The sequence below is a fragment of the Phalangium opilio genome, unplaced genomic scaffold (assembly GCF_054372755.1).
Source record: "Phalangium opilio isolate 3A_F unplaced genomic scaffold, DU_Popi_V2 ptg000079l_1, whole genome shotgun sequence".
NCBI classification, from domain to species: domain Eukaryota; kingdom Metazoa; phylum Arthropoda; class Arachnida; order Opiliones; family Phalangiidae; genus Phalangium; species Phalangium opilio.
The window spans coordinates 1,056,421-1,081,741 of NW_028324187.1; the positions used below are offsets into that span (position 1 = coordinate 1,056,421).

Here is a 25,321-nt window from a genome sequence, read left to right on the forward strand (position 1 = left end):
TACTCTCTCCGTATCATTTATCACCTCAACTTCAATACAAAATTGTACTGCCTAGCCTGGCGTTTCTTTTATCCCTTTCAGGACCGAAACCGCTTCTATCTCACGAGCAGTCTGGGAAATAGCACACTTCCTCTGGTCCAAAACCAGTTTATTGTTGGACTAGTTTTTTTAATTCAAAAAGTGGGGGTTACTGGTCCTCGGGACCAGTTTATTAATTGCAAATCTATTGGAGAACAAAGGCTGGGACCACTCCGGAGACCAGTTTATTATTTAGGACACTAGGGGGGTCACTGGTCCCAAGAACTAGTTTAAAAATTATCCTTATTTCCCAGACTGCTCACGAGAGAGAGGGATTTTGGGGTTGCTTAAGTAAAATTCGTCCCCCCTATACGAAACGTAAAAATCTCCCTTATTCCAATGGATGATTTTTTTTTTTCATGAGACCAATTTAGTAATCGTCTCGACCGCTTGGTGGCTGCACCGCGAAAGAAATTTCAAAATTTTCTCTCTTCGGATCTTACGAGTTCTGACGTCACAGTAGCCTGCAGAAGATGCCCAGTTGTAACCCATATTTGTATACTTAGAGGCATGATAAACTTATGGTAAAAGAGATAGATTAGTGGAACACAGAGTAAGATAAAATATTAAGTCCCGCCTCCGTTTCCACCCTCCACCCACCCATGAGGGGGATTGTCGACTATCACGCGCGCACCGGACGCCTTTTTAGGCCTTCTTATAGTAAATTCCTTCTTGCTCCTACAAAATCATCCCCTAGACAAACTGACTTTATGTTAATCTTACTTACGCTTCCTGAAATGAGTATATAAGGTAGCGAGAAACCCGGATAGCCTAATCCTTTTCCCTTTTCACTTTTGTAGTGGATTAGCATGATAGTTAAAGCAGAAGTATATAATACTTCTCTTAATCATTCCCTTCTGGTTAAAGTTAATCTATTATTATTGTAAAAAGGCACGATCAAAATCAATTTCTTTAATTTATTTAAAATTTTGTACGATTTAAAGTAAAGAAAAAACAAAATAAATAAAATCTCTTTCAAACGCTAAAATGAATAGAGACAAAATAAATAAAATCTCTTTCAAACGCTAAAATTAATAAAAACAAAATAAATAAAAAACGCTAAAATGATTAAAAACAAAATAAATAAAAAACGCTAAAATTAATAAAAGCAAAATAAATAAAAACGCTAAAATTAATAAAAACAAAATAAATAAAAAACGCCGGCGATGGAGGTGGGTCATCTACTTGGGCACCCTTTGAGGCCGTGTTCGGCTAAAATGAATAGAAAAGCTAATTTAAATCATGCAAATTTATTTGAACGATTAAATTAAATAAAATTGTGTAAGATTTTTAATTTAAATTGCCAAGACACAAAGAGTTAAAAACAATTTCCGATTATCTTCTTTCGAAGTCTGTGTGAAAGGCTGCACTTTTGAAACTTAAGAAAGTAATTTTTTTATATAGAAAATTCGCAACGTTGTTTTGGGTTTAAAAACGAGGAGTAGAACCAGAAGGGGATAATAGGCGAAGGATGACACTCACGCGTCCTCTTAATACTTAAGTTACGTAACCATGTACGCGAGGCCGATGTTTAAAACAGCTCAAATAACTGTTTCAAATATACGCGAGTTCGAAGACAATTTTCGGTTGTTTTCTAGTTTCGAAAAACTACAAGCTTGATTAAAACGAAATTGCCCTATTTCCCGGAATTATGTCAATATTAATGAATTGAATTATTTAAACGGAGTGGGTGTAAACAGAGTATATATGACGTTTGGGAGGTCAGAACTTTGGAAATTTAAAAGCTACCGACAAAAGCCATCAGGGTGTGAAAGGCCAAATTATTCTCTTTCCAATCGGTAGCAGATACTTAAGTTCGCACTAATTACCACTTACCTTTTGTCTATCCCGATGGGAGCTCGCCGGCCTCTCGTATTCTTCAGGGGGATGGTAAATAGCTTTACCCGTGAAAGTAAAATTTTCTTTTGTTAGTCCACGTTCAGGGACTTTATTTACTGCAAAATAAAGATCAATTATTGGAAATTTCGATTAAATCCGAGCTTTAAATATAAACTTACGATGCGCTTCTACATCTGCCATCGACGACTATAATAAACAGCAAAATTTGATCACTCTTTTAATGACGAGGTACAATTTTCTCTTCAAGACAGAGGTCCAAAACGCATGCAAACTGAACAGCGAACTTCGAGACCTGGGAGGATAGAGATGAAAACACCTCGATCCTCCTAGTCGAGGTTGCATCCCTCCGACGTTCTATTGTTTATCGATGCTCAGTTAGCTAGAATCCTATTCGCTGGAACTCTGCCTTTAAATTACAGTTTAACGCAAGAACTTACGAGGTTCTTTCCTTCGGGCGTATAATAATATACGTCCGTTTTATTAGATGTGTTGCGAGGAACCAATACCCTTTATTACGTTGAAGAAACGTTTAGTTAAGGTTAACAAGCAAGGTTAGATTAATTTACGATCTTCCCATGACGAAAGGGAAGATGCCATACATCTGTTTTCCAAAAAAAAAAAATTTGGTTTTAAGTTGTAAATGAATTGTATAGTAAGAAAGTGACCGTTTTACTTACTTTGCTCGGAATTCAAAGCCATAATTAGTTTACTGAAATCAAAGAGAAAGTAAAATGAACACTAGTGTAAAATAACTAAGCGTCAATTTATAATTAAGCTTTTTTGTAAATTAAATTAACTCTACCTCGTAAATAGAAAAACCCAAAAGAAAAAACGAGATACATAAAATATGAAACATCAATTATTTATATTCTTAACTTTAAAACGTAATTCCTATAAATCGGTAGTTATATCGCATTGTTGTGGAGTTTGTTTTTTACCACTGGCGCAATTTCGGAAAAAATATTTAACCACGAAAATAGAGATAAGAATGACAAAATATACTCCATCAATCTAAATTAAAATTAAATTAACCTAAAAAAAAATACGCCTTAACCACAATTTGAAAAAGTAAAATCCTTCCAAAACGTTGAAACAACGAAACTATAATTCGGCGGAGAAAAAAATCGGTTTAAGTTGGATGCGAGCTTTGACTAAAGCGAAGTTTACACGAGACACTTTGAAACCGTTTTAAACCGTTTTGGAATGTACAAAAAATAATATTAAGCTCATAAAACCTGAGATCTTTCAAGAGAAAATGCAAATATTATTTTTAAAAAGTGTTAGGCCTTTCCAAAACGGTTGAAAACGGTTCCAAAGTGTCTCGTGTAAACGCGGCTTAAATAAAGCTTAGTTTCTATTAGTCCAAGATGCAAGCCTCTTCGACGGAACTAAGAGTGAAACATGGGGGGGGGGGGGGTAAAAATTTGACTTCCATCTCGCTTTTTAGCGCCTGCGCTATAGGCTAAAGGGATTTTTAGAGTGCGAAGAGGAAGGCGGCAATAATTCAACCACCCGTTGTACGTCCCGACTCCGAGGGTTGCCTACTCCCGTTTTGTTACGTCGAAGCTAGTTACATTCAGTCTCAAATGATTTTGTAGAAACGCTAATTGGAAAACAATAGTCAACGCTAAGCCTAACCCACGTGGTCGTACCGCATTGCTAGGGTAAAAATGGCGAGCCGCCAGGCAAGAACGAAGCCAATACGCGGTAATCGCGATACAATAGGTCAAACGGCTAACCTTAAATTACGCGACAATTCACCATTTACCACTACAACTTAGAATCCTTCCCATAATTAATGCTAATAAAACCTTGGGAATTCCGTATTTTATCAACTAATAAACTAATTAAGTTTACCAAAATCATGGTTTTAAATTCAAATTAAATACAAACATTACCCTACTTACGATCATAAAATATTGATGGAGAAAACCTCGCGATCACTTCTTTGGACGTTGGGTTGGAGAAAGAATGAAATTTCTATAACGTATTTCTTACGAGTTGTAGGAATCGACCGCCAGGGGGCAAAGTGGCGCACAAAGGAAAAATAGACCCAATAGCGTGAATAGGCCAAAAAAAGCGTGAAAGTCATATTTTTTGGGAGAAGGAATGGGGAACGCGTCGTGTTTCCGCCAATTCAAAACCTTGGAGGAAAGAAGTGAGATGGAGTTAAAACAAAATCCTCCCAGCGTTTCGGTAGGGACGTGCGGTACAAAAACGCCGACGATGCCCCCTGTGCCTTGAAAACACCTAACAATCGCCTACAGAAGGTTAGCGGCGTGCGTTAGGAACACTGGGAGACATTAATTGCCGCTGACAGCGTATCACCATTACCACTCCAGCTCATCTCTTTCCTCTCTGGTGTAATTTTTTAGCCTATTTGGTCCAGGGTATTTTCTGGACGTGTCACTAATATAATTAGTAGAAGACTCGATAAAAAGCACTTCATTTTGTTTTTTACCCTCCCTTTAAAACATATATTGAAGATATGATAATACATTAAGCCGTAAAACAAGCTGAGAAAAACACAAGTTTATGTTTCGCCCCAAAAACCAAAATATATCTTACCTAATTTAATTTTACCTCTTCAGCTTTAGGGTCAGTTTGAGGTCTTCTTGAGCTATCTACAGAAGAATAAAGCGTGAAATTGTTAAATAAAATGAGTTTAATTACAGAAGAATTTGTAAAATTATAATTTTTTTTACTGTGAAGAATTTCTAACCATTACATGATTTTATTTTTTAATAGCAGCAATCATAGCATTAAAATTCTAATCACACTTAAATGTAACCAAGAAGTCACAGATTTAGTTCTAAAACTACATTTAAAAAGTCATTTAACATTTAAAAAAGTATTGTTTTATACAGAGGAAGGGACAGTGCTGGGTTTTTTTCTTTAGATTTTAAAAAGTAAAAACTATGCGGCTATTTCCAAATTTACCGTTATTTAATTTTTTCTCCAAACATTGAAAAATACTTAATACCAAATAAATTAACTTTTGTCATTTGTTTTTCTTTGTCAGGTACGCCAAAGCTTAGTTTATAACATTTCCAGTTCAAAATTAAGTTTAATTAGAAATCAATTTGGTTATGGGTTTTATTTGGGGAATAAAGTAAAACACCAAAAAATGGACGAAATGTTTTTTTTTTTAACTAAAATATGTAAATAATTGTAATTTTTAAGGAAGAAATAAGAAATATATTTAAGTTTTAAATTTTTAAGAAAATAATAACTAATTAACTGGAATAAAAGTTGATTAAATAATGAAGGAAAAGAAAAGTTACTTTTTTCATTCACACGTGACCAATAAACAAAACAAAAAAAAAATAATTGGAACAACTGATTTTTAACTCCAATTTTTTTTTTCATGAGACCAATTTAGTAATAGTCTCGACCGCTTGGTGGCTGCACCGCGAAAGAAATTTCAAAATTTTCTCTCTTCGGATCTTAGCGCTATACGAGTTCTGACGTCACAGTAGCCTTCAGAAGATGCCCAGTTGTAACCCATATTTGTGTACTTAGAGGCATGATAAACTTATGGTAAAAGAGATGGATAGTGGAAAACATAAGAGTAAGATAAAATATTAAGATCCGCCTCCGTTTCCACCCTCCACCCACCCATGAGGGGGATTGTCGACTATCACGCGCGCACCGGACGCCTTTTTAGGTCTTCTTATAGTAAATTCCTTCTTGCTCCTAACAAACTGACTTTATGTTCATCTTACTTGCGCTTCCTGAAATGAGTAAGGTAGCGAGAAACTAGTATAGCCTAATCTTTTTCACTTTTGTAGTGGATTGACATGATAGTTAAAGCAGAAGTATATAATACTTCTCTTCTAAATCATTCCCTTCTGGTTAAAGTTAATCTATTATTATTGTAAAAAGGCACGATCAAAATCAATTTCTTTAATTTATTTAAAATTTTGTACGATTTAAAGTAAAGAAAAAACAAAATAAATAAAATCTCTTTCAAACGCTAAAATGAATAGAGACAAAATAGCCTAAATAAAATCTCTTTCAAACGCTAAAATGAATAGAGACAAAATAGCCTAAATAAAATCTCTTTCAAACGCTAAAATGAATAGAGACAAAATAGCCTAAATAAAATCTCTTTCAAACGCTAAAATGAATAGAGACAAAATAAATAAAAAAAAGCTAAAATTGATAAAAACAAAATAAATAAAAAAGCTAAAATTAATAAAAACAAAATAAATAAAAAAAGCTAAAATTAATAAAAACAAAATAAATAAAAAACGCTAAAATGATTAAAAAAAAAAGGCTTTCTTTCGCTTTTCAATTTCTGTTTCGAATTCCATCTTTTTTCTTTCATGCTCTATTTGAGCGTCATGGATTCTCTTCAATTCTTCCTTAATAATGTTACTTTCTTTTTCAATGGCATCCCAAACGTTGCTAATGAAACAATGAAATTTTCGCTATTTATAAAAGGCGCAATTAAAATCAACCGCGATCTAGGAGATACCGCCAATTATTAAAGAGCTATAATAAAAATTAATTCCGTTTGGTCTTATATTAAACCCAGCGAATGCCACACACGCATTTGGTGTTAGGGGAGCTCCAAGCAAGTTGGGAAATGGGGTCGCTTACTGCATACTTCGCAGGGTAAATTTGCTAATGCAACGTACCTCCCCATGCCATTTCTGGCAGCCGGCGATGGAGGTGGGTCATCTGCTTGGGCGCCCTTTGAGGCCGTGTTCGGCTAAAATGAATAGAAAAGCTAATTTAAATCATGCAAATTTATTTGAACGATTAAATTAAATAAAATTGTGTAAGATTTTTAATTTAAATTGCCAAGACACAAAGAGTTAAAAACAATTTCCCATTATCTTCTTTTGAACTCGGCGTGAAAGGCTGCACTTTTGAAATTTAAGAATCTAATTTTTTTATATAGGAAATTCGCAACGTTGTTGTGGGTTTAAAAATGAGTAGTACCAGAAGGGGATAATAGAAGAAGTATGACACTCTCGTAATCTTAATACTTTAGTCGCGTAACCATGTACGCGCCGATGTTTCAAATATTCGCGACTTTGAAGACAATTTTCAGTTGTTTTCAAATTCAAAAAACTACAAGCTTGATTAAAACGAAATTTCCCCTTTTACCTGAATTATGTCAATATAATTCCATAACCGATTATTGCCTAAACCAAATGGTCATTAACTTATCGTAATATGTCCAGGATGACCTTACAGTATCGGATCGACGATGGTACAAGGACTGTTTTAAATTGCCACGTGAACCGAACTAATGTAAAGGTAATCTAACCAAAAAATTATTTCAACATCCTTATAACTATAACGAAAGTAAGAAGAATATTAGAAGAATTAATTTACGAAATTTTGGCATATTCTAGCTATAATTCGACGTAGACTTGATATTTGAAATTTAATGTTTTCAACTAAAATTACTCATTCTGATGTATTAATGAATTCAATTATTTAAACGGAGGGAGGAGGGGCGGTTCCAGAGTGTAAATGACGTTTGGGAATATCAAAGCTACGTCCAAATGCCTTCAGGGTGTGTGATAAGTCAAATTATTCTCTTTCCAATGGTATCAGCTACTAAAGTATACACCAGTTAGCACTTACGGGGTTTTTTACATTTCGGGGGATAACATGGTGAACTGTCTCCCACGGTTCTTTGTAAATTCTTTCCTTTATGAATGTGAAATTTTCTAACTTAAGATCAACCTTAACGGTTTCCACTGCAAAATTAAGTTCAATTATCAGAAAATCGATTAAATCCTAGCTTTAAATATAAACTTACAATGTTTTATAATATCCGCTTCGGACCGCTATAATAAAAAACAAAAGTTGATCACTCTTTTATTGACGAGGTAAAATTGACTCTTCAAGACAGAGTTCCAAAACGCAAGCAAACTGAACAGCAAACAGCGAGACCTAGGAGGATAGAGGTGAAAACCCATCGATCCTCCTAGTCGAGACTAACAATGGGGGACCGTGTCCATTTTCCAACAAAATTACCTCTTCTAGCAAACTGGAGATAGACAATATTTTTGGGGGAGGAGGGGGGAGGGGGTCGTTTCGAAATTTTGCATCCCTCCGACGTTCTATTATTTACCATCAGTTTACCCATTTTGCTGGAACAACGGAGCGACCGTGCAGACTCAGTTAGCTAGACTACTTTTCTTTGGAACTCGGCCTTTAAATTACAGTTTAACGCAAGAACTCACGAGTCTATCACCACGTTTTTCGTTATATTTTTTTGGGGGCGCGTAATAAAATATTTCGAGGAAGAATTCATTTGATTTCTTGTTCCGGTAAGAAAGTTCCCTTGTGTATCCTTTATATAACAGATAAAGAAACGTTTAGTTAACGTTAACAAGTTGGGTTAGATTAGTTTACGATCTTACCCAGTTTAAAGGGCTTTAAAATATCTTTTTTTTCTGTTTTTCAAATCAATAAAAAAATTAGAAATAAAAAATTGGTTTTGAGTTGTAAACGAATCGTGTGGTAAGAAAGCGAGTTCTACTTACCATTTTCAACACAATTGGATGCCATTTTCTACTGAAATTAAAGGGAAAGTAAAATGAACACTAAGAAGGATTTAAGTATAAAAGACGATAAATATATCATTCAAAGCCGAATCTAGTTTGCCTTTTCTTCGCGACTCGAGCATTTCTCTAAATTTCTACCCGAATAGAATTCCTTACAAGCACATTGGAAGTTAGTCCTTCCAATGCATGGAGATTAAATAACCTCATATACTTGAAAACAACTCTAAATGAAATGAAAAATTCAGGCAACATAACATTATCCCTTAAAAGAACGGCCTTTTTCTAACCCGCAAGGGATTGCTTCAACTAATGACGTGGGGGTAAGGGGTTCTGGCTAGCAGACGATTCTAAAAATGGCGGCAAAGTAGTCGTCGTTTTTAAGGCCAATTAAATGCTAATTAATTTGTAAAAATATTTTTTTTTAATATTTTCCCTTTCATAAAGGCCGTTCTTCAAGGTATAATGTGTAGATCGGTGATATTTTCATTTAATCTAAAATAAACTTCACTGATCTAAATTTATTATAAATTAACCTAAAAACAATCCCTTTAACCTAAATTAATATGAAAATAACTTAACATAAAATTAACTCCATTAACCTAAATTAATTTAGAATGTACCTAAAAATAATCCCTTTCAACCTCAATTAATTTGAAATAAACTTAACATAAAATAAAATAAACTCCATCAATATAAATTAAAATTAAATTAACCTAAAAATACGCCTTAACCACAATTTGAAAAAGTAAAATCCTAGCAAAACGTTGAAACAACGAAACTATAATTCGGCGGAGAAAAAATCGGTTTAAGTTGGATGCAAGCTTTGACTAAATAAAAGCGAAGTTTCTATTAGTCCAAGATGCAAGCCTCTTCGACGGAACTAAGAGAGAAACATGGGGGGTAAAAATTTGACTTCCATCTCGCTTTTTAGCGCCTGCGCTATAGGCTAAAGGGGTTTTTAGAGTGCGAAGAGGAAGGCGGCAATAATTCAACCACCCGTTGTACGTCCCGACTCCGAGGGTTGCCTACTCCCGTTTTGTTACGTCGAAGCTAATTACATTCAGTCTCAAATGATTTTGTAGAAACGCTAAACCACGTGGTCGTACCGTATTGCTTGGGTAATAATGGCGAGCCGCCAGGCAAGAGTGAAGCCAATACGCGCTAATCGCGATACAATAGGTCAAACAGCTAACCTTAAATTACGCGACAATTCACCACTTACCACTACAACTTAGAATCCTTCCCATAATTAATGCTAATAAAACCTTGGGAATTCCGTATTTTATCAACTAATAAACTAATTAAGTTTACCAAAATCATGGTTTTAAATTCAAATTAAATACAAAAACCTACTTACGATCATAAAATTTTGCCGGAGAAAACCTTCAGCTGATGACTTTAGACGTTGCAGAAAGAATGAAATTTCTATAACGTATTTCTTACGAGTTGTAGGAATCGACCGCCAGGGGGCAAAGTGGCGCACCAAGGAAAAATAGACCTAATAGCGTGAATAGGCCAAAAAAAGCGTGAAAGTCATATTTTTTGGGAGAAGGAATGGGGAACGCGTCGTGTTTCCGCCAATTCAAAACCTTGGAGGAAAGAAGTGAGATGGAGTTAAAACAAAATCCTCCCAGCGTTTCGGTAGGGTCGTGCGGTACAAAAACGCCGACGATGCCCCCTGTGCCTTGAAAACACCTAACAATCGCCTACAGAAGGTTAGCGGCGTGCGTTCCGAACACTGGGAGACATTAATTGCCGCTGACAGCGTATCACAATTTCGACTCCAGTTCACCTCTTTCCTCTCTGGTGTCATTTTTTGGCCTATTTGGTCCAGGGTATTTTCTAGATGTGTCACTAATATAATTAGTAGAAGACTCGATAACAGGCTGGGAAATAGCACACTTCCTCTGGTCCAAAACCAGTTTATTAATTGCTTGGACTAGTTTTTTAATTCATGAAGTGGGGGTTACTGGTCCTCGGGACCAGTTTATTAATTGCAAATCTATTGGAGAGCAAAGGCTGGGACCAGTCCGGAGACCAGTAAATGATTTCAGACACTAGGGGGTCACTGGTCCAAAGGACTAGTTTAAAAAATATCCTTATTTCCCAGCCTGCTCGATAAAAAGCACTTCATTTTGTTTTTTACCCTCCCTTTAAAACATATATTGAAGATATGATAATACATTAAGCCGTAAAACAAGCTGAGAAAAACACAAGTTTATGTTTCGCCCCAAAAACCAAAATATATCTTACCTAATTTAATTTTACCTCTTCAGCTTTAGGGTCAGTTTGAGGTCATCTTGAGCTATCTACAGAAGAATAAAGCGTGAAATTGTTAAATAAAATGAGTTTAATTACAGAAAAATTTGTAAAATTATAATTTTTTTACTGTGAAGAATTTCTAACCATTACATGTTAATTAATAGCAGTAATCAATCATAGCATTAAAATTCTAATCACACTTAAATCGAACCAAGAAGTTACAGATTTAGTTTTAATTTAAACTTTACTACATTTAAAAAGTCATTTAACATTTAAAAAAGTATTGTTTTATACAGAGGAAGGGACATTGCTGGGTTTTTTTTTTATTAGCTTTTAAAAAGTACAAACTATGCGGCTATTTTGGCTATTTTTCCAAATTTACCGTTAATTTTATTTGTTTCTCCAAACATTGAAAAATATTTAATACCAAGGTGTAGTAAATTAAATTAACTTTTGCCATTTTGTTTTTTATTTTTTTCTTTGTCAGGTACGCCAGCCAAAGCTTAGTTTATAATTATAACATTTCCAGTTCAAAATTTAATTAAGTTGTTTAATTAAGAAATTAATTTGGTTATGGGTTTTTTACTTTTTTTTTAATTTGGGGAATAAAAAGTAAAACACCAAAAAAAAAAAATGGACGAAATGTTGGTTTTTTTTTTTTTTTTTTTTAACTCAAATATGTAAAAATTAATAATTGTAATTTTTAAGGAAGAAATAAGAATGAAATATATTTAAGTTTCAAATTTTTAAGAAAATAATAATTAATAATAATATCTAATTAACTGGAATAAAAGTTGATTAAATTTAAATAATGAAGGAAAAGAAAGAAGAGTTACTTTGTTTTTTTTTTCATTCACACGTGACCAAAAAACAAAAACAAAAATAATTGGAACAACTAATTTTTAATTAACTCAAAAATTATTCGAGTTTAAATTTGAAAGAATGCCAAAACATCTGGCGGCAACATCTTTTTCCTAATGACTTTAATTAATTAATAGAATAGAACCAACCAGATGTTTTGATATTCCTAAAAAAATTTACTAATTAATTAATTTATAAATTAATTAATTAATTAATTAATTAATTAATTTATAAATTAATTATTTAATTAATTTAAAACTCGATAATTTTTAAAAATAAGTTTTTACAAAAAATGTTTTTTTTTTTTTGCTTTCTTTAATCACTTTTATACAGTTTCATATTGCGCTTTAATGGCACGCAATAAACAGCAAGCAAAAACGATGCCAATTACTTCAATAAAAGCAATACTGATGCCAGCAGCTCCAACTTTAGCAATGTTGTCTTTAAAGAAGTTGACGACTCCATCCTTGCATCCCTGCGATTTTAAAAGCAATTAAATTAATATTTTGATTATGAAATAGATTTTAATTTAATTTAATTTAAATCAGTGGTGTGCGAGTCCCGTTTTTTCGGTTTCGAGCCGAGTCCGAGTATCGAAACTAATTTCTTATCGAGTAACTATCGAGCCGAGTCTCAAAAATACTTTCGAGTATCAAGTATTTAGATAGATCAAATTTTGTTTGTTCTTTCGAGTAATTATCGAGTCTCAAATATTGACTTGTCGAGTAGCAATTTTATAAATTTCTTGAAAATAACGAACGAAGATGTTCAATTATCTAACATCTAACTAGTTCAAAAAGATTGTTAGTGATCAATTAAACATTGAACTGGTGATTTTCAAAATAAATGCTCATGAACTCATCGTCTGCTATAGTTGTAAGCCTCGGACTCGAGTATTTAAGATGTTAAAAAGCTACTCGAATCTGTCTCGAGTATCTCAATGTGTTGTTATAGAGTATCGAGTCGAGTACTCGCACACCCCTGATTTAAACCCGAGTCTTACAGTTTTAAAAGCATCATCCTTTTCGCATTCCTTTCCTTCTTCCAAGTTTCTACAACAAGTTCTCTTTAAGGTATCAGTACTGTTTATGCCAATATCACCACGTTCTTCGTAATCACTGTATCCTTCAAAACCACAGCATTTGAACTAAAAGGTGATTAAAGTTAATTAAATTATTAATTAGGATTATTATTATTATTATTATTTGAGTAATGAATATTATTTACTTCGTGTTGAATGTCTTCCCATCCTTTCATGGCTTTCACGTCTCCAGAAAGAGCATCGTGGAAAGTGTTGTTCAAACCTTCTTGGGCAATATCGTGAAGCTTATCTTTGTAGACGTAAGCGGCAATACCTCCAGCCAATTCCATGATGAAGAGAATGAAGAGGAGAACGGAGAACTGTGAATAAATTTATGATTATAAAGTTCCTTTTCCGAAGATTCAATGTTCTAATTAATTATTTAAAACGAACTTACAGTTTGAATCATGCAAATGTTTTCTTTGGTTGCTCCACAACATCCTAGGAACGCGATAAAAAAGACTACAACACCCAAAATGATCAAAAGGATGGCTGTAGAGACGTAAGAATCTCCTAAGAAGTTGAGGTAATTTCTGGCTTTGTATTCAACAACACCTCCAACAATAATTAAAGCCAAACCAGTGACCTATTCAAATAAAATTTCAATAAGTTATGATACTATAAATGTAATAAAAATAGGTCACACCCTTAGGAACCTCTATATAATTTACAACTCAAAGGTCTAAGCAAAAGTGTAGGGGTTTTAACTTGTACATAATGTTTTTCTAGTGCACAGAAAAGTCATTAATAGTCCATTAAGTTGCACTTAACTAAATTTTTCATTTAGAACTCTGTTGCTAAGGCTTGAAGGTGAAATATAGTAAAATTACAGATTTACTTTTTATTAAAAACCCAATTAAAACATATTTTAAACCTCAATATTTACTGAACTTTGTTCGTGGTTCAAGTATAGTCATCCCTACTTTACAATTTTGACACTTCAGTTTCAGAACGGGAAAAAAATGTATGCCCTAGTTTCAGATACCTAACACCTAACCTGGTTGTGACACGTTTAGTTTCTATACATAGGGGGAAAATAATTGGGTAAAAGTTACATATATAGAAAATTAGGCTTAACTTAAACTCTCATTTTCTTGCAATTACATCGCAATTTCGATATAAAGCTTATCAAAACCAGTTTAGCCTTAGCAACTGTTATTGACTACCCCCTAATCTGCGCAGTTGTCCAACTCATTCCCAAGGAAAAGCGTAACAAAAAGCTAAAAATATGTACCCTAAGCCTTGGCATCTAAACATAAGGATACTTCCCACAAAATAGTTAACAGAAATTAAAACTCACCACAAAAACGAAGTTGAAAAAGAAAAGGAGGTATTTTACGATCCTCTGTCCACCGCTAACTACCATTTTGACACAATTAAATAGTTTTTTCCAACAAAAAAGTACAACGAATCGGAAAGTTCCGATTGAAATTCCACACTAACTCTGTTCGCCTCGCACTTCGACGTTAATAAACCTCTAGTTGAGAGCGGAGAGGGCGCAGGATTGACAGAAAGTAAGAAATCACGTGAGCACGATCGATGACGCAAACCTATGACGTTTTGCAAAAAAGTAGTTCCTCGAGTTTAGAGAAAAATATTTTTAGACGTTCATTATTTGTTTGAAACATTAAAATAAAGCTTAAGGGATGGATTAAGCCAGTTTTAATTAGAAATAAATAATTTAAATCATGGAATTTTTACCTAGAAAAACCTGTAATAGAATCTAAATAAAATGACGTATAGTCTAATGACGTCAAAAGTCACGGGGATGGTATTGCCATTAGTTCAGAAATTAATTTGAACTTTAATCACAGATAACTACAGGTCTCCTGACATGAAATCAATCATAATTTCGTGTAATATTTATGTAATTAGTCTCATAAATCAGATAATTAAGACTTTAATGGGATTTTGATATTATTGACTCAGCTTTAATTTTTTTTTATTTTAGTTATTTTTTTGGTGGCTAACCAAGTTGGTGATATAATCAAGTTTACCACTACTTTTCAAGTTGGGAAGGGAAACGGGTTTATAAGCCCTTGACAAAACGTGAAAAGTTTTAAAAATAAAAAAGACGATACACTTTTTCTTTTTAGAAACCCGTAATTACTGACATGTAACTGTGTATTACTAATTACGGAACTATTTTTCTAGTACCGACAAAAGTAATTAAGATTTTTTTGAGGTTAAATTCCTTTTTTTCTAAGAAAATTTGGTAGTAAAAGTTCCTAATGTATGAAATCACTTGAAAATTTGAAACAAAGACGTGGCTGATTAAACGTAGAAAATAATTTTTGGTTTCCAAAGTTATCGATTTGATAAAAGTCCTCAAGGCTATTATAAAAAAAAAGTTTTCCGAACAATACGCCCATCTGTTGATTTCAACAGAGAAAATATCAACCGAGTTCAGAAAAAGGAAATAGAGCTATCTTAGAAGCCTTAGCGTGACGTCACCCATGCTATTTTACCATAGAACCACATCTGTACCAAAGATGGCCGCCCACTACCCAAGTTAAGTCCATGACGTTTTACCTAGACACTGACGTCACAACTGAGATAGCTCTATAGAAATGGCGTCGCCTCCCATCTGTTGATTCACATTTCAACAGAGAAGATATCAACCGAGTTCAGAAAAATGTAATAGGAATTGTGTCTATGTAGATAAGCCTACCCAAAAACTAAAACTGGGTCCACTATAGTCTATAATGGTTTTTCAAAACAATATTTGTTTACTCTTTAATATATTAACTCTGTTTTCTGTTAAAATGGTTCGAATCTTCGTTATTATCAAGTGTTTGATTATGTTTCAACACAACTTTATTTCTAGCTAATGCTTTTTAGATAAACGTTTTGGTTTTGGTCTTTTTTTGTATTATTTATTAAAACTGGATTTTAAATCCCTTTGTATATTGGTATGAGGTCACCAGAGAAACTAGGTTTTCCCGTCAAAATTTCCACAATAACTGTCTACCAAACCGCGAACCGTAAGCCAAAAAAGGTGGGCGAGTATGTGAGAGTATTTTTCTTTACCCTAGTTTGGCAACAACTTTTAAGTTAAGGTTCCGCACTGTTGGTTTAGGGGATAACTTTTACACGTTTATCTTGGGTAATTCCGTCACTGTAACTTAACGGTAACGTCATGTACTGCCCAAGAGTACATTGTAAGGTTTCTGGCTAGCATATCAATTAAGCGTGACTCAGAGATAGAACCAGATCTTAAAGAATGACGAAAAAATGATTCTTGAATATTTGAATTTTGATTATGTCAAGTTCAAAAGTACAAGTTTTTGGTAAACCCACTGAGCAACTTGGAAAAGTTTAATCGGTATTTATTTATTTATTTATGTACATCTACTAAATTTATCGTGAGGGAAAACTAAATTTATTAATGTGGTAAAATAGTTTTCGAGGATAAGAATAAAGATTGATTGAGTTCATTAAACTCCTTAAAATATTTTATGGAATAACGAGGAATTCCTAAAACAGAATTACGTAAAAGGTTTGTAAGTTATTAATAGAAAATACAGTAGAGGAATGGAAGGACTTCGGTCCAGCATATTTACGGAAATAAGCGAAGAGTTATATTCGGTGGTATAATTTAATTGGAACGTCATTATTAAATTAGGCTTAATAATATGAAGAGTTTCCAATAAAGGGGCTAAAAAACAAAATAAAATTCCTTAGCTTAAATTTCAGCGCAGTGTTATTAGGCTTTCTTCTAGTCAAGTTGGTCAAGTACTGATTCAAACTGAACTGCTATCCTTTATCTCTAAAACCTATTGATTCTCTAACGGTCTGGCAACACTGGGGGAACGCCAAATAACCTCTTTAAAACAAACTATGTATAAAATCGAATTAACGCCAATAAAAACTTAACATTCTTAATACTTACTAGGCCTACATTCTTTCTATTCCTTTTTATCCGTTGAAAATCAAGAACCCACATATGACCTAAGAACGTTTGAAAACATCTTATCAGAAGCTTAAAACTTACAAATCCCGATCTTAGGTTCTTGATACACTTGAAAACATGGCGGCGAAGCACGAGGTAAAAACCTTCAACCCTTCTCGGTTAATTCTTGCCGAAATCTAAAATATACGTCGAAAAAAGAATGAAAATAATATATAACTAAAATGATTAAACGGCACACCACCCGCAAATCAACCCTTAATTTATTGAATTAATTACAAATACGCTAATCACGGTTACAAAATACATAGGATTAATTTTCCAATCACAACATTTCTGACCTCTGTCTACTATACCATACTAAATGCATCTTTTACAAAGAAATTACATTTTAAGAAAGCTATAAATCAATATATCTAATTATATGTATATATGTATAGACTAGATAATTATGTTTTCTTATCTTATTATCAAAATATTGTTTTCTATAATTAGTTATTTTTTTTTCCTAACAAAAAGCTCATTGTCCTCTTCTTTGGTGTCGTAGTTAGACATTTGTCATAGTTGAATTTGAAACAATAGGCTGGCTCTTAAAGATATGAAAACTCAAATACAATTCACATCAATATATGAGCGTCCTATTGCAAAAGTTAAAATGTTCCATTCGCCTTTTCTTTTATCAGTTCGTTTTTATCCGAGTCATCAAATCATCATCAAGTTCTTCGATTCGATCATTTTTTCTTTCGAACTCGTATAGAGAAAATAAAACCGTATATTTTTTATGAGCATTTGATAAGCACGTGATAATAATGTGGTAGAAACCGTAGAACTGAAACTTTGGGAAAAGAGAAGTGAAATTAAAGTTTTAGCGAGTTTCCAAGCCAAGTGACGTCGTCATTATTTTGAAACTTTGCCTTCCAAATGTTTCAATGCGTAACAGCGATTTTTTTTTCTTAATATTTCGCGCGTTAGACACTATTGAATTATTTCATATGTTTAGAACTAGGATGACACATAATGTAAACACAATTTCTTATCCTATAAAGAAGAATTTCTTATGTGGTACCCTAGCGTACGTGGTAGGTTTGAGAAAGTTTAGGCCATTTAGATTAGAAAGACACGTTGGTTCTAAGACCATGGTTCGCTCTCTATATCGTAATAAACTCATTAGTTTTAAGATTAGTGCGATTTTCAGGAGTATATGAAGTAAATAAGAGAGGAAATATAAAAACAGTAAAAAAAAATTAGAAAAATGTAGCACGTTGCATTCTCGATAACTTTCGTTTCCCCATCAAGTTTCCTCGGTTTTCTGTAATATGACGCCGAGCATTCTAAGACTACAACCTACGAGAATAGAGGATGTAGCGTAAAAGTAGGATAGGCAGCCCAGTCATTAATTGTTGGTGACGACATTGGGATGATGTCTTTTCTTGTGCGTTCCAATGGCGCCACTCTGGGCGAAAGTTTTGAAGCAAATGTCGCATTGATACGGTTTCTCTCCGGAATGGGTGCGAAAATGAATCTTCAAGTCGTGTTTCCAGGCAAATACCTTGTCACATTCTTTGCAAGGAAAAACGCGCCAGGTGCGATTGACGGGGACGCTGGACCAATTACTGTCTTCGTCGGAATTGGGTACGAAATCGCTAGCAATCTTAGAATTTTGTACTGCGTCGCTGTGGTCAGTATCGCAAGAAGACGATTCCGAAGTGGTTCGGATTGAGTGACCACTCGAATCGGGGGAGCCGGCTTGATAGTTTGAGTTGGAAGGCCAAGGCGTGATCATACAACAATTGCCCTGAATTTCAGCGTCATCTAAGATTAAACAGAATGAGGATTAGGCTTGACAACAGAGAGCGAACTTTAGATGTCTTTTTAAGTTATCATACCTTTAATTTGAGCAGCTAGGCAAAAATGATGTATCAAGTCGGTGGAGCTGGCAAAACAGCGATTACAGGCTCCGCATAGAAAATCCTGGACGGCCGCGTGTTTGGCCATATGCCTCTTCAAATTTCCAATTTGAGAAAAAGCCCGTTTACAAAGCGTGCATTTGTACGGTTGTTCCCCAGTATGGGTTCGAAAATGATTACGCAAAGTCGACTCGTGGGCGAATCCTTGGCCGCATTGAGGACAACGAAACGGGCGATCTGCGGCGCCGCTATTGACGTGCTTGGCCATGTGGCGCTTCAAGTTACCAACTTGGGTAAAACCCCGATCGCAGACCTCGCAAACGTAAGGTAGCTCTCCGGAATGTATCCGGGAGTGATTCCTCAACGTGGCCGGATCGGTAAACTTGGAACCGCATTGCTGGCAAAGATACGGGCGCTCTCCGCGATGGGTGTTGATGTGGCGTTGAAGGTTACCAATTTGGCTGAAAGATCGGCCACATTCTTTGCAAGTGTAGGGCATCTCGTGAGAGTGAAGTCTCATATGGTTAACGATGGCTTCTTGGTGGGCGAAACGTCTACTGCAGATGTAACAGTGGTAGAGTTGGTGTTCGACGCGGTTGTGTTCCTTCAGGACGTGTTGCTTTAATGATGGTAAAGAATATTAACTTATGTTACGAGAAAGCATATATCAATCAATTACCTGCAAGTCTTGGGCATTGAAGAAATGACCTTTACAAGACGCGCATTGAAACTGGGCTATATGACTACGATAATGTACTAACAGGGCAGTCTTGTTATCGAAGGCTTTCAAGCAATAGACGCATTTGATGTCTCCGCTCATATGAACGGCCTTCTCGAGGATGTCGTTATCGTGAGCGATCAAATGCTCGCCATAGACATTCTGCGCTACCAAAACCCCGCAAACGACACAAGGACTTGAAGGAGTAAAAGAGCATTCGTGGGCCTTTAAATCCAAACTATTGGCGAAAGCGTAACCGCAGCGGCTACAAAACGAGACCATTGGCGCGATTGAATCATTTCCTATTAGACGAGGACGTAAGAATTTATGGTTATTTTCGACGTCGTCTATAAGAAAGTCCAGCTTTCTCTTAAGGGTAGTTTCCGAAACTTCCAGTTTCGATTCAGACTTGGAATTTGATTCTACGCGAGACTTAATCATGTTTTCGAAAAATCCAGGCCTATTTGACTCCGTATTGTTCTTAAATTCGGGTTCGTGGCTATCGTTGGTGTCGGAAGACGACTCGCAACATTTTCCATCGCACTTTGGCGCGAATTTAATAACGGAGTCATGGTTAGGGACGAGTAGTTCGCGCAATTTGAGTTGCGGCGACCGGTCGTCGTCGTCCGTCATGCGAGCGACCAGTTTGCCCAGCGCTTTCAGCTTGTAGCTCATTGCGCGCGAAGCTCTCGAAGCAGCTGGGCAGCGAGAAGAGATGATCTCGAAGATATCCTTCCAGGAGATAATCTGGTTTGTTGGCTTGACACGGTTGACGTTAATACGGGCCCTACGTTGTTGCAAAATGAAGGCAGTTTGTCGATCACAAATGAGACACCCGTGTTGGCTCAATAACCGAATTCTCCGTTTCTTCTCAGCAGCCGCCGCGCGCTTTCGCCAATTTCTTCTAGAAAATGGACGTCTTGCGGTACACATGGGCACCAACTCTTATGCAAAGTTTAGTTGTAAAATCTCAACTTCGTAACGCGATAAAGTAAAATAGGGACAAGTCCTTTTGGATAGTCAATACGCTGAAGTTTTTGGGTCGTACTCTATACGTTATACCACGTTGAATCTGGTCATCCGGAAACACCTGAAGTACAAGAAAAGAAACGTCTATAGAAGTTCAAGACATAGTTCGAAATCTGGTTGTTACTCAACCAAATTAGTCATATTTTGAAGACATTTATTAAAATAAAACCTACAAATATGTCAATCACATTTTCAGCCCGAGTCTAAGCCTAAAATCAACAGGATACGAAATGAAACCTCATATCAAGAGGAACTTTAATCATTGACAACGAAAAGCGAAAAACTCTTAAGAGTGCGGCCACTCCTTAAACCCAAAAGAAATACGGTTTATGCCTAAAAATTCTTATCATAATGTTACCAACACTTTATGAGGTGGTTTATATGACGAACCGTGAGTTAAAAATGTATTTTGAACGTCTGAGAAATCTTTTGTTCCCCCATTTAGTCCCCCTAAAGGTGATTGAGTGGTTGGTTACGTCCTTACTCCCTAACTACGAGATAGGGACACGTGTAATCTCTCACTTAACAGTACCTTCTGGTGAATTAGCCATAATTATCGCTACTTTTAGTATATTTATGGATACATTATTTGTCGGAGACGATAATATGCTAAATTGCCAAGGATTTTTTTTATTATTATTATTAGCATTGGATTAGCCTTGGACATATCACGTGATACTTGAATGATACGATCACTTTCTTTTTCACACACCGCCCGTGGGATTTAAACTAAGCCTTTCAATTTAATAAAGTAGATTATTTTATTCTCAGGGTCAAATTATCTCGAATAAGTTAAGTATACTTAAGATCTTCAGAAGCCTTTAGGCCTACTATTAATTGTAGCACAAAGAAATGGAAAACTTAAAAGGTAAACCGTTATTCATTCCTGCTCCTTTTAAATATATTAATTCCCGATTTTGAATTAAACGCTATCAAGATAGAGAAGAGAAGACCCCAAATTACTAACCTTCCCTTAGCGTCTTAACTCCTGATTAAAACGAAAGTTAATATGCTAAATTTATTTCGTGATTCATTCTGCTCAAAACTGACTTAATCTAGCTATTTCGATTCAAAAGCCAATTTAGCCTTTTTGAAAACGGAACGAATTGCCCAATAAAAAAAAACTTTCCTATCACATTCTGATAATAAATTCCGCATCTACTTTAATTGTACTTATAGTGACTGGAGTATTAACAGTTATACCGAGACAAAACGTTGTTTGAAATAACAAGCGATGAACGGGCATTTTCAGCGATGAAGTAAAAGAGAGTTTCAGCCTGAATTTGCTGCGCATAATCTTAACCGCAAGGTATCGTACTGTTAGGTATCAACGCGGATAATTCGCGTTTGTCAATATAATGACTAACCGTAACTCAACCGTACTTCCGTAAACCATATGGTATAAGATAAACAAAAAACTATAAGTATACACTTTGCAAGGTACAAGCAAGCGCCGATCACGAGAAATAAGTGTACACTTATTTCGGAGATAGCGCCTTTTTTCCCGGCCATTTAACCCTTCAACGCGGTATGAGTAAGTTTGTTCTATATAAGGATTCAAACAACAACATTATCACTCGATCCCAAGTGCTTAAAAATCAAAGTGCAGAAAGAAAATACATAAGTTTTGCATGCCATGGGGTGATATAGTTCAAGTACTAGCGATTCGCAGTCAAATTTTACAACGAATTCAAACGCAGTTTGAATCATACATACAGAGTCAGCAGCAGTTTTAAAGCGAGTTATAACAATTTTTTAAAGCTTTAATATAGGCAACCTCTTGTATAATACATCAGCCCTGATTGGGTACGAAGCTCTCAGAGCAAGACTGCGGTCTTTGGTGCGTATTTAACTTTAAGCAGCGTCTTCCGGACTAAGATGTGACTCATAAGCTTGACGTTTTGCCACGTCACCCATATTGTTCATGTATTCATGGTGGCAAATGTACTGAATCTAGCTAGATACGCCGACATTACAGACAGGGTTTCAGGTACGATGCACGTCAAACTACGTCATCCATACAAAGTAACCATAAAAGCAACCCGTTTAATGGCGGACAGTGAGACAATTAGTCAGAAGCGTATGAGAGCATAATGGCGACCAAGTAAGTCACCCAATCGCGAGTTTAATACAGTATACCCTCTCCATCTTTATGACGTCATTTCTATCTTCAAAGGTAGAAATTAGATCGCGTAACGTGACGTCGCACCTTCAATTACTTAAAGTAAATTCATACTCACAAAAACCTTTTTATTTCCATAGTGAAGTCACAAGAGTTAGACGTACAATCGTTGGGCGGGGACTATAGGTAGTTTTTTTAGTAGGCTTAACAGACATCCAAACTGGTCGAGAAATGCGCTAAAAAAGAGGAGTCTTTTATTCTTGTTCACCTAATAATTGAAACCAGAGCTTATCTATATACCAATCCGCGGAAAAGGGACTTTGATACCGCAAAATCGGGAGCGACAAGTAATTTCTTTCCCTCCCTACGGATTTTTTTTCTGTCGCTCGCATACGTAATTACAACAACTTAAAAACACTATCGCACTGTAGGCATTTTTTTTTCACTGAGCGAAAGAAATGTTTTTTATCTTTGGGTTGCGGAGAGCGCGTGATAGACCCCGATATGTTGTTCGGTTTCAGTTGGTTTGAAAACCCCTTCTAAGTTTGATAATGGATTGGAGAACCGGACGAATCCAGTTCGATTGGAGCGTTTCAGTTAACATTCTAATCAGACTCCCACAAGAGAGGCCAAAACGGAACCTAAATATAACCTCTAGCTTATCACGTGTTATCCGAGCTTATTTTTTAAAAATGCTATTAAAAATTTTTATTAGACTTTGACTCCTAGAAAAAAAGAATAAACTTTTTTTCGTAGTTTCACCATAACACCCTCAGCGATTATTTATTAACAAGAGGCTCGAGACATACCATAGAGTTATTACATAATGATTGGGAGTCTGGTGACCTCATGTAAGCCAAGCTTCTGGGCGACAAAGTTTGAGGTACTACTACCCTATTGGCGCCCGTGTCCGCCGGTGGTGACTTGACCCCCAACTCCTTCACCTCCCAAGTTAACCTCAGTTCCATTCCATCAGGCCGAGGTAGGTACTAGGTAACAAGATGGCACCTGTGAAATAACACACAATAATGGACTTCTGTCCCACAGACTCCCACTATGATTTAGAAACAATATAAAAGTCACTCCTACATTTATTCAAGCTTTTCTTTTGAAAACGAGAAGTAATTCGAATAAACTTTATTTTGAAATAAACTGTTTAAGAATTTCCATTTGATTTATAAACTTCATTGGTACTAGGGTAGGCCTAGTCAGCGCGCTTACATACTGTTCATTGATCAAAGTGATAGAATGGTATGACAGCGAAAATGTGAAGGTTTAGAACTTTCAGCGCATCCAGCCGTTATAGGTTTCAAATCAATAATGTTTGTACTGCATTGAGCACGAAAGATAAAAACAACAAGATGGAAGCGAACTTTTTTAATCCATATCTTCTTCTCTTCACCAATAAAGGAGATGATGATAAGGCAAAATTACCGAGATACACACATATAGTGACGAAAAGTGTCTGGCTGTCTGGATAATTTTAAATTTATATTGGGTGGGTTATCAATCGCATATGGTAAAGATATACATATAAAATGAATAAATTAGTTCTTTTCCAAGAAAACACAATGAAATTAAATATAAACCAGTTAGTCAACAAATACGTACTTTAAGTAGATGCTGTTGTAACAGGCAGTTCAGTTCATCAACTGAAGTATTGGGTTTATCATCTTCAATATGGAATTTACGACGTTAACAATTCGTCTACACAGTTAACATCGTTATAGCGATAATTATTAAGGCCAACATACAAAGAACCATCACTACAGCGGCCACCATAGAGCATTTATCCATCTTGAAATTATCTGGTTTGAATCGCGAAATGTTATTTTAAAACAACTTTTATAGGCTAGTTGTTTAAAATTCGAAACCGAAGTGACAACTGAGTTCGGGAAATAGGGATTGGGGAAGCGCATTGCGTAACTTCTTGGAAAATTAGTATTACATAAGACAAAACTTCCCATTTAAGCGCGATTTGACATTTGAACTCTATTTCCTCCGAAACGGGAAAAACCAGAAAACTTATTCCGTGATAGCTAAGTCTTTTCAGGGAGAGGGGTATCAACGAAGAAGAAGGCGCCAACAACGAAGGACAAGGTTATAGGCACAGCCGCACAAATGAGCAGTTTGAAAGTCAGCCATTTTAGCCCGCGATATACTACTATTCGTTAGACCTTCGCGGTGGCTACATCCTGTTTATATCGCTCCTTGGTTTCTGAAGTCCCAAACGTCACATTCCGAGAGGATCAATAAGGACAAGTACTGTAGGTGTCAGTCATAATAGTTCAGTATCCTTGTGGTGTTTTTCTAAGGCAAAGATAGAAAATGAGCTACTCTAGTAGTAAAGTCGTACGCGTCTTAGCATTTTTCACTGTCCTCAGTCTTGGTGGCGCCGATGTTAGTACTGGCGAAGTAATACCCCGTCACGGCAGATGCGAACCAATTACCATACCATTGTGTAAGGATATTAAATACAACGAGACCATCGTGCCAAACTTGTTGAACCATCAAAATCAAGAAGACGCCAGTTTGGAACTGCACCAGTTTTATCCTTTGATAAAAATTCAGTGTAGCACCGACTTGCAGTTCTTCTTGTGTTCCGTATACGCGCCAGGGTGCACCATAGTCGATCGTCCCATACCACCGTGCAGATCCCTGTGTATGTCGGCCCGTAATGGTTGCCAGGGTATTATGAACAAATTCGGGTTCCAGTGGCCAGAGGCTTTAAACTGTGACAAATTTCCGGATGGTAACACCGACGAGTTATGCGTCTCCGCGCAATGAAGCATTTTAAATATTCTACGGTTTTCAACAGTTATTTTGAAACTAACCTAAGTATATTAAAACCAACATTGTAATCTGTAACTTTGGTGACTATTAAAATAATTTAAGTTTCATGGACTTATTATTATTTAGTTCAGAAAACAATTAAATATAAGCATATGGCGTGATTTCTT

At 35.5% G+C, this 25,321-nt stretch overlaps 3 protein-coding genes and 1 long non-coding RNA gene across 14 annotated transcripts; 1 reads left to right on the plus strand and 3 right to left on the minus strand.

The window, feature by feature from the left end:
- Nucleotides 1–864: 864 nt before the first annotated feature.
- LOC149654082 (uncharacterized) lies at nt 865–3,873 on the minus strand. 5 transcript variants are annotated; one of them, XR_016370488.1, is made up of 6 exons: nt 3,846–3,873; nt 2,616–2,647; nt 2,376–2,539; nt 2,097–2,292; nt 1,915–2,033; nt 865–1,290 (listed from the first exon to the last, which is right to left on the minus strand). It is a non-coding gene; the product is annotated as an uncharacterized LOC149654082 (long non-coding RNA). The 5 variants fall into 5 exon arrangements; XR_016370487.1 differs by lacking the exon at nt 3,846–3,873 and adding an exon at nt 2,741–3,516; XR_016370489.1 differs by lacking the exon at nt 3,846–3,873 and having other exon boundaries at nt 865–1,130; nt 1,198–1,290; nt 2,616–3,515.
- Nucleotides 3,874–10,969: 7,096 nt separating this feature from the next.
- Nucleotides 10,970–14,166, minus strand: LOC149654083 (CD63 antigen-like). The gene is made up of 6 exons (XM_089845458.1): nt 13,976–14,166; nt 13,073–13,261; nt 12,822–12,995; nt 12,598–12,741; nt 11,838–12,069; nt 10,970–11,801 (listed from the first exon to the last, which is right to left on the minus strand). Exons 1-5 carry the CDS (start codon nt 14,039–14,041, stop codon nt 11,920–11,922), a joined length of 723 nt encoding a protein of 240 aa, XP_089701584.1. The 5' UTR covers nt 14,042–14,166; the 3' UTR covers nt 10,970–11,801; nt 11,838–11,919.
- Nucleotides 14,167–16,825: 2,659 nt separating this feature from the next.
- Nucleotides 16,826–22,597, minus strand: LOC149654084 (uncharacterized). Of its 4 annotated transcripts, none has more exons than XM_089845453.1 (4): nt 22,480–22,597; nt 19,172–20,300; nt 18,472–19,111; nt 16,826–18,397 (listed from the first exon to the last, which is right to left on the minus strand). In XM_089845453.1, exons 2-4 carry the CDS (start codon nt 20,141–20,143, stop codon nt 17,979–17,981), a joined length of 2,031 nt encoding a protein of 676 aa, XP_089701579.1. In that variant the 5' UTR covers nt 20,144–20,300; nt 22,480–22,597; the 3' UTR covers nt 16,826–17,978. The 4 variants fall into 4 exon arrangements, with proteins under 4 accessions (XP_089701579.1, XP_089701580.1, XP_089701582.1 ...); XM_089845454.1 differs by lacking the exon at nt 22,480–22,597 and adding an exon at nt 21,443–21,669; XM_089845456.1 differs by lacking the exon at nt 22,480–22,597 and adding an exon at nt 21,207–21,326.
- On the plus strand, nt 21,853–25,250 carry LOC149654085 (frizzled-2-like). 4 transcript variants are annotated; one of them, XM_089845461.1, is made up of 3 exons: nt 21,853–22,343; nt 23,118–23,343; nt 23,409–25,250. In XM_089845461.1, the coding sequence occupies exon 3, from the start codon at nt 24,690–24,692 to the stop codon at nt 25,146–25,148; it is 459 nt and encodes a 152-aa protein (XP_089701587.1). In that variant the 5' UTR covers nt 21,853–22,343; nt 23,118–23,343; nt 23,409–24,689; the 3' UTR covers nt 25,149–25,250. The 4 variants fall into 4 exon arrangements, with proteins under 4 accessions (XP_089701587.1, XP_089701588.1, XP_089701589.1 ...); XM_089845462.1 differs by having other exon boundaries at nt 21,853–22,229; XM_089845463.1 differs by having other exon boundaries at nt 21,853–22,079.
- Nucleotides 25,251–25,321: the final 71 nt, after the last annotated feature.

What these genes read in the sequence shown, in the direction of transcription:
- LOC149654083 (XM_089845458.1), bottom strand. Translation starts at nt 14,041, where the DNA reads ATGGTAGTTAGCGGTGGACAGAGGATCGTAAAATACCTCCTTTTCTTT. An exon ending in TTTTCAACTTCGTTTTTGTG is followed by an intron (nt 13,262 to 13,975) that starts GTGAGTTTTAAT and finishes TTATTTGAATAG; the next exon opens with GTCACTGGTTTGGCTTTAAT. An exon ending in GGGAAGACATTCAACACGAA is followed by an intron (nt 12,742 to 12,821) that starts GTAAATAATATT and finishes ATCACCTTTTAG; the next exon opens with TTCAAATGCTGTGGTTTTGA.
- LOC149654084 (XM_089845453.1), bottom strand. Translation starts at nt 20,143, where the DNA reads ATGTGTACCGCAAGACGTCCATTTTCTAGAAGAAATTGGCGAAAGCGC. An exon ending in TCAATGCCCAAGACTTGCAG is followed by an intron (nt 19,112 to 19,171) that starts GTAATTGATTGA and finishes CCATCATTAAAG; the next exon opens with CAACACGTCCTGAAGGAACA. An exon ending in CCTAGCTGCTCAAATTAAAG is followed by an intron (nt 18,398 to 18,471) that starts GTATGATAACTT and finishes GTTTAATCTTAG; the next exon opens with ATGACGCTGAAATTCAGGGC.
- LOC149654085 (XM_089845461.1), top strand. Translation starts at nt 24,690, where the DNA reads ATGAGCTACTCTAGTAGTAAAGTCGTACGCGTCTTAGCATTTTTCACT.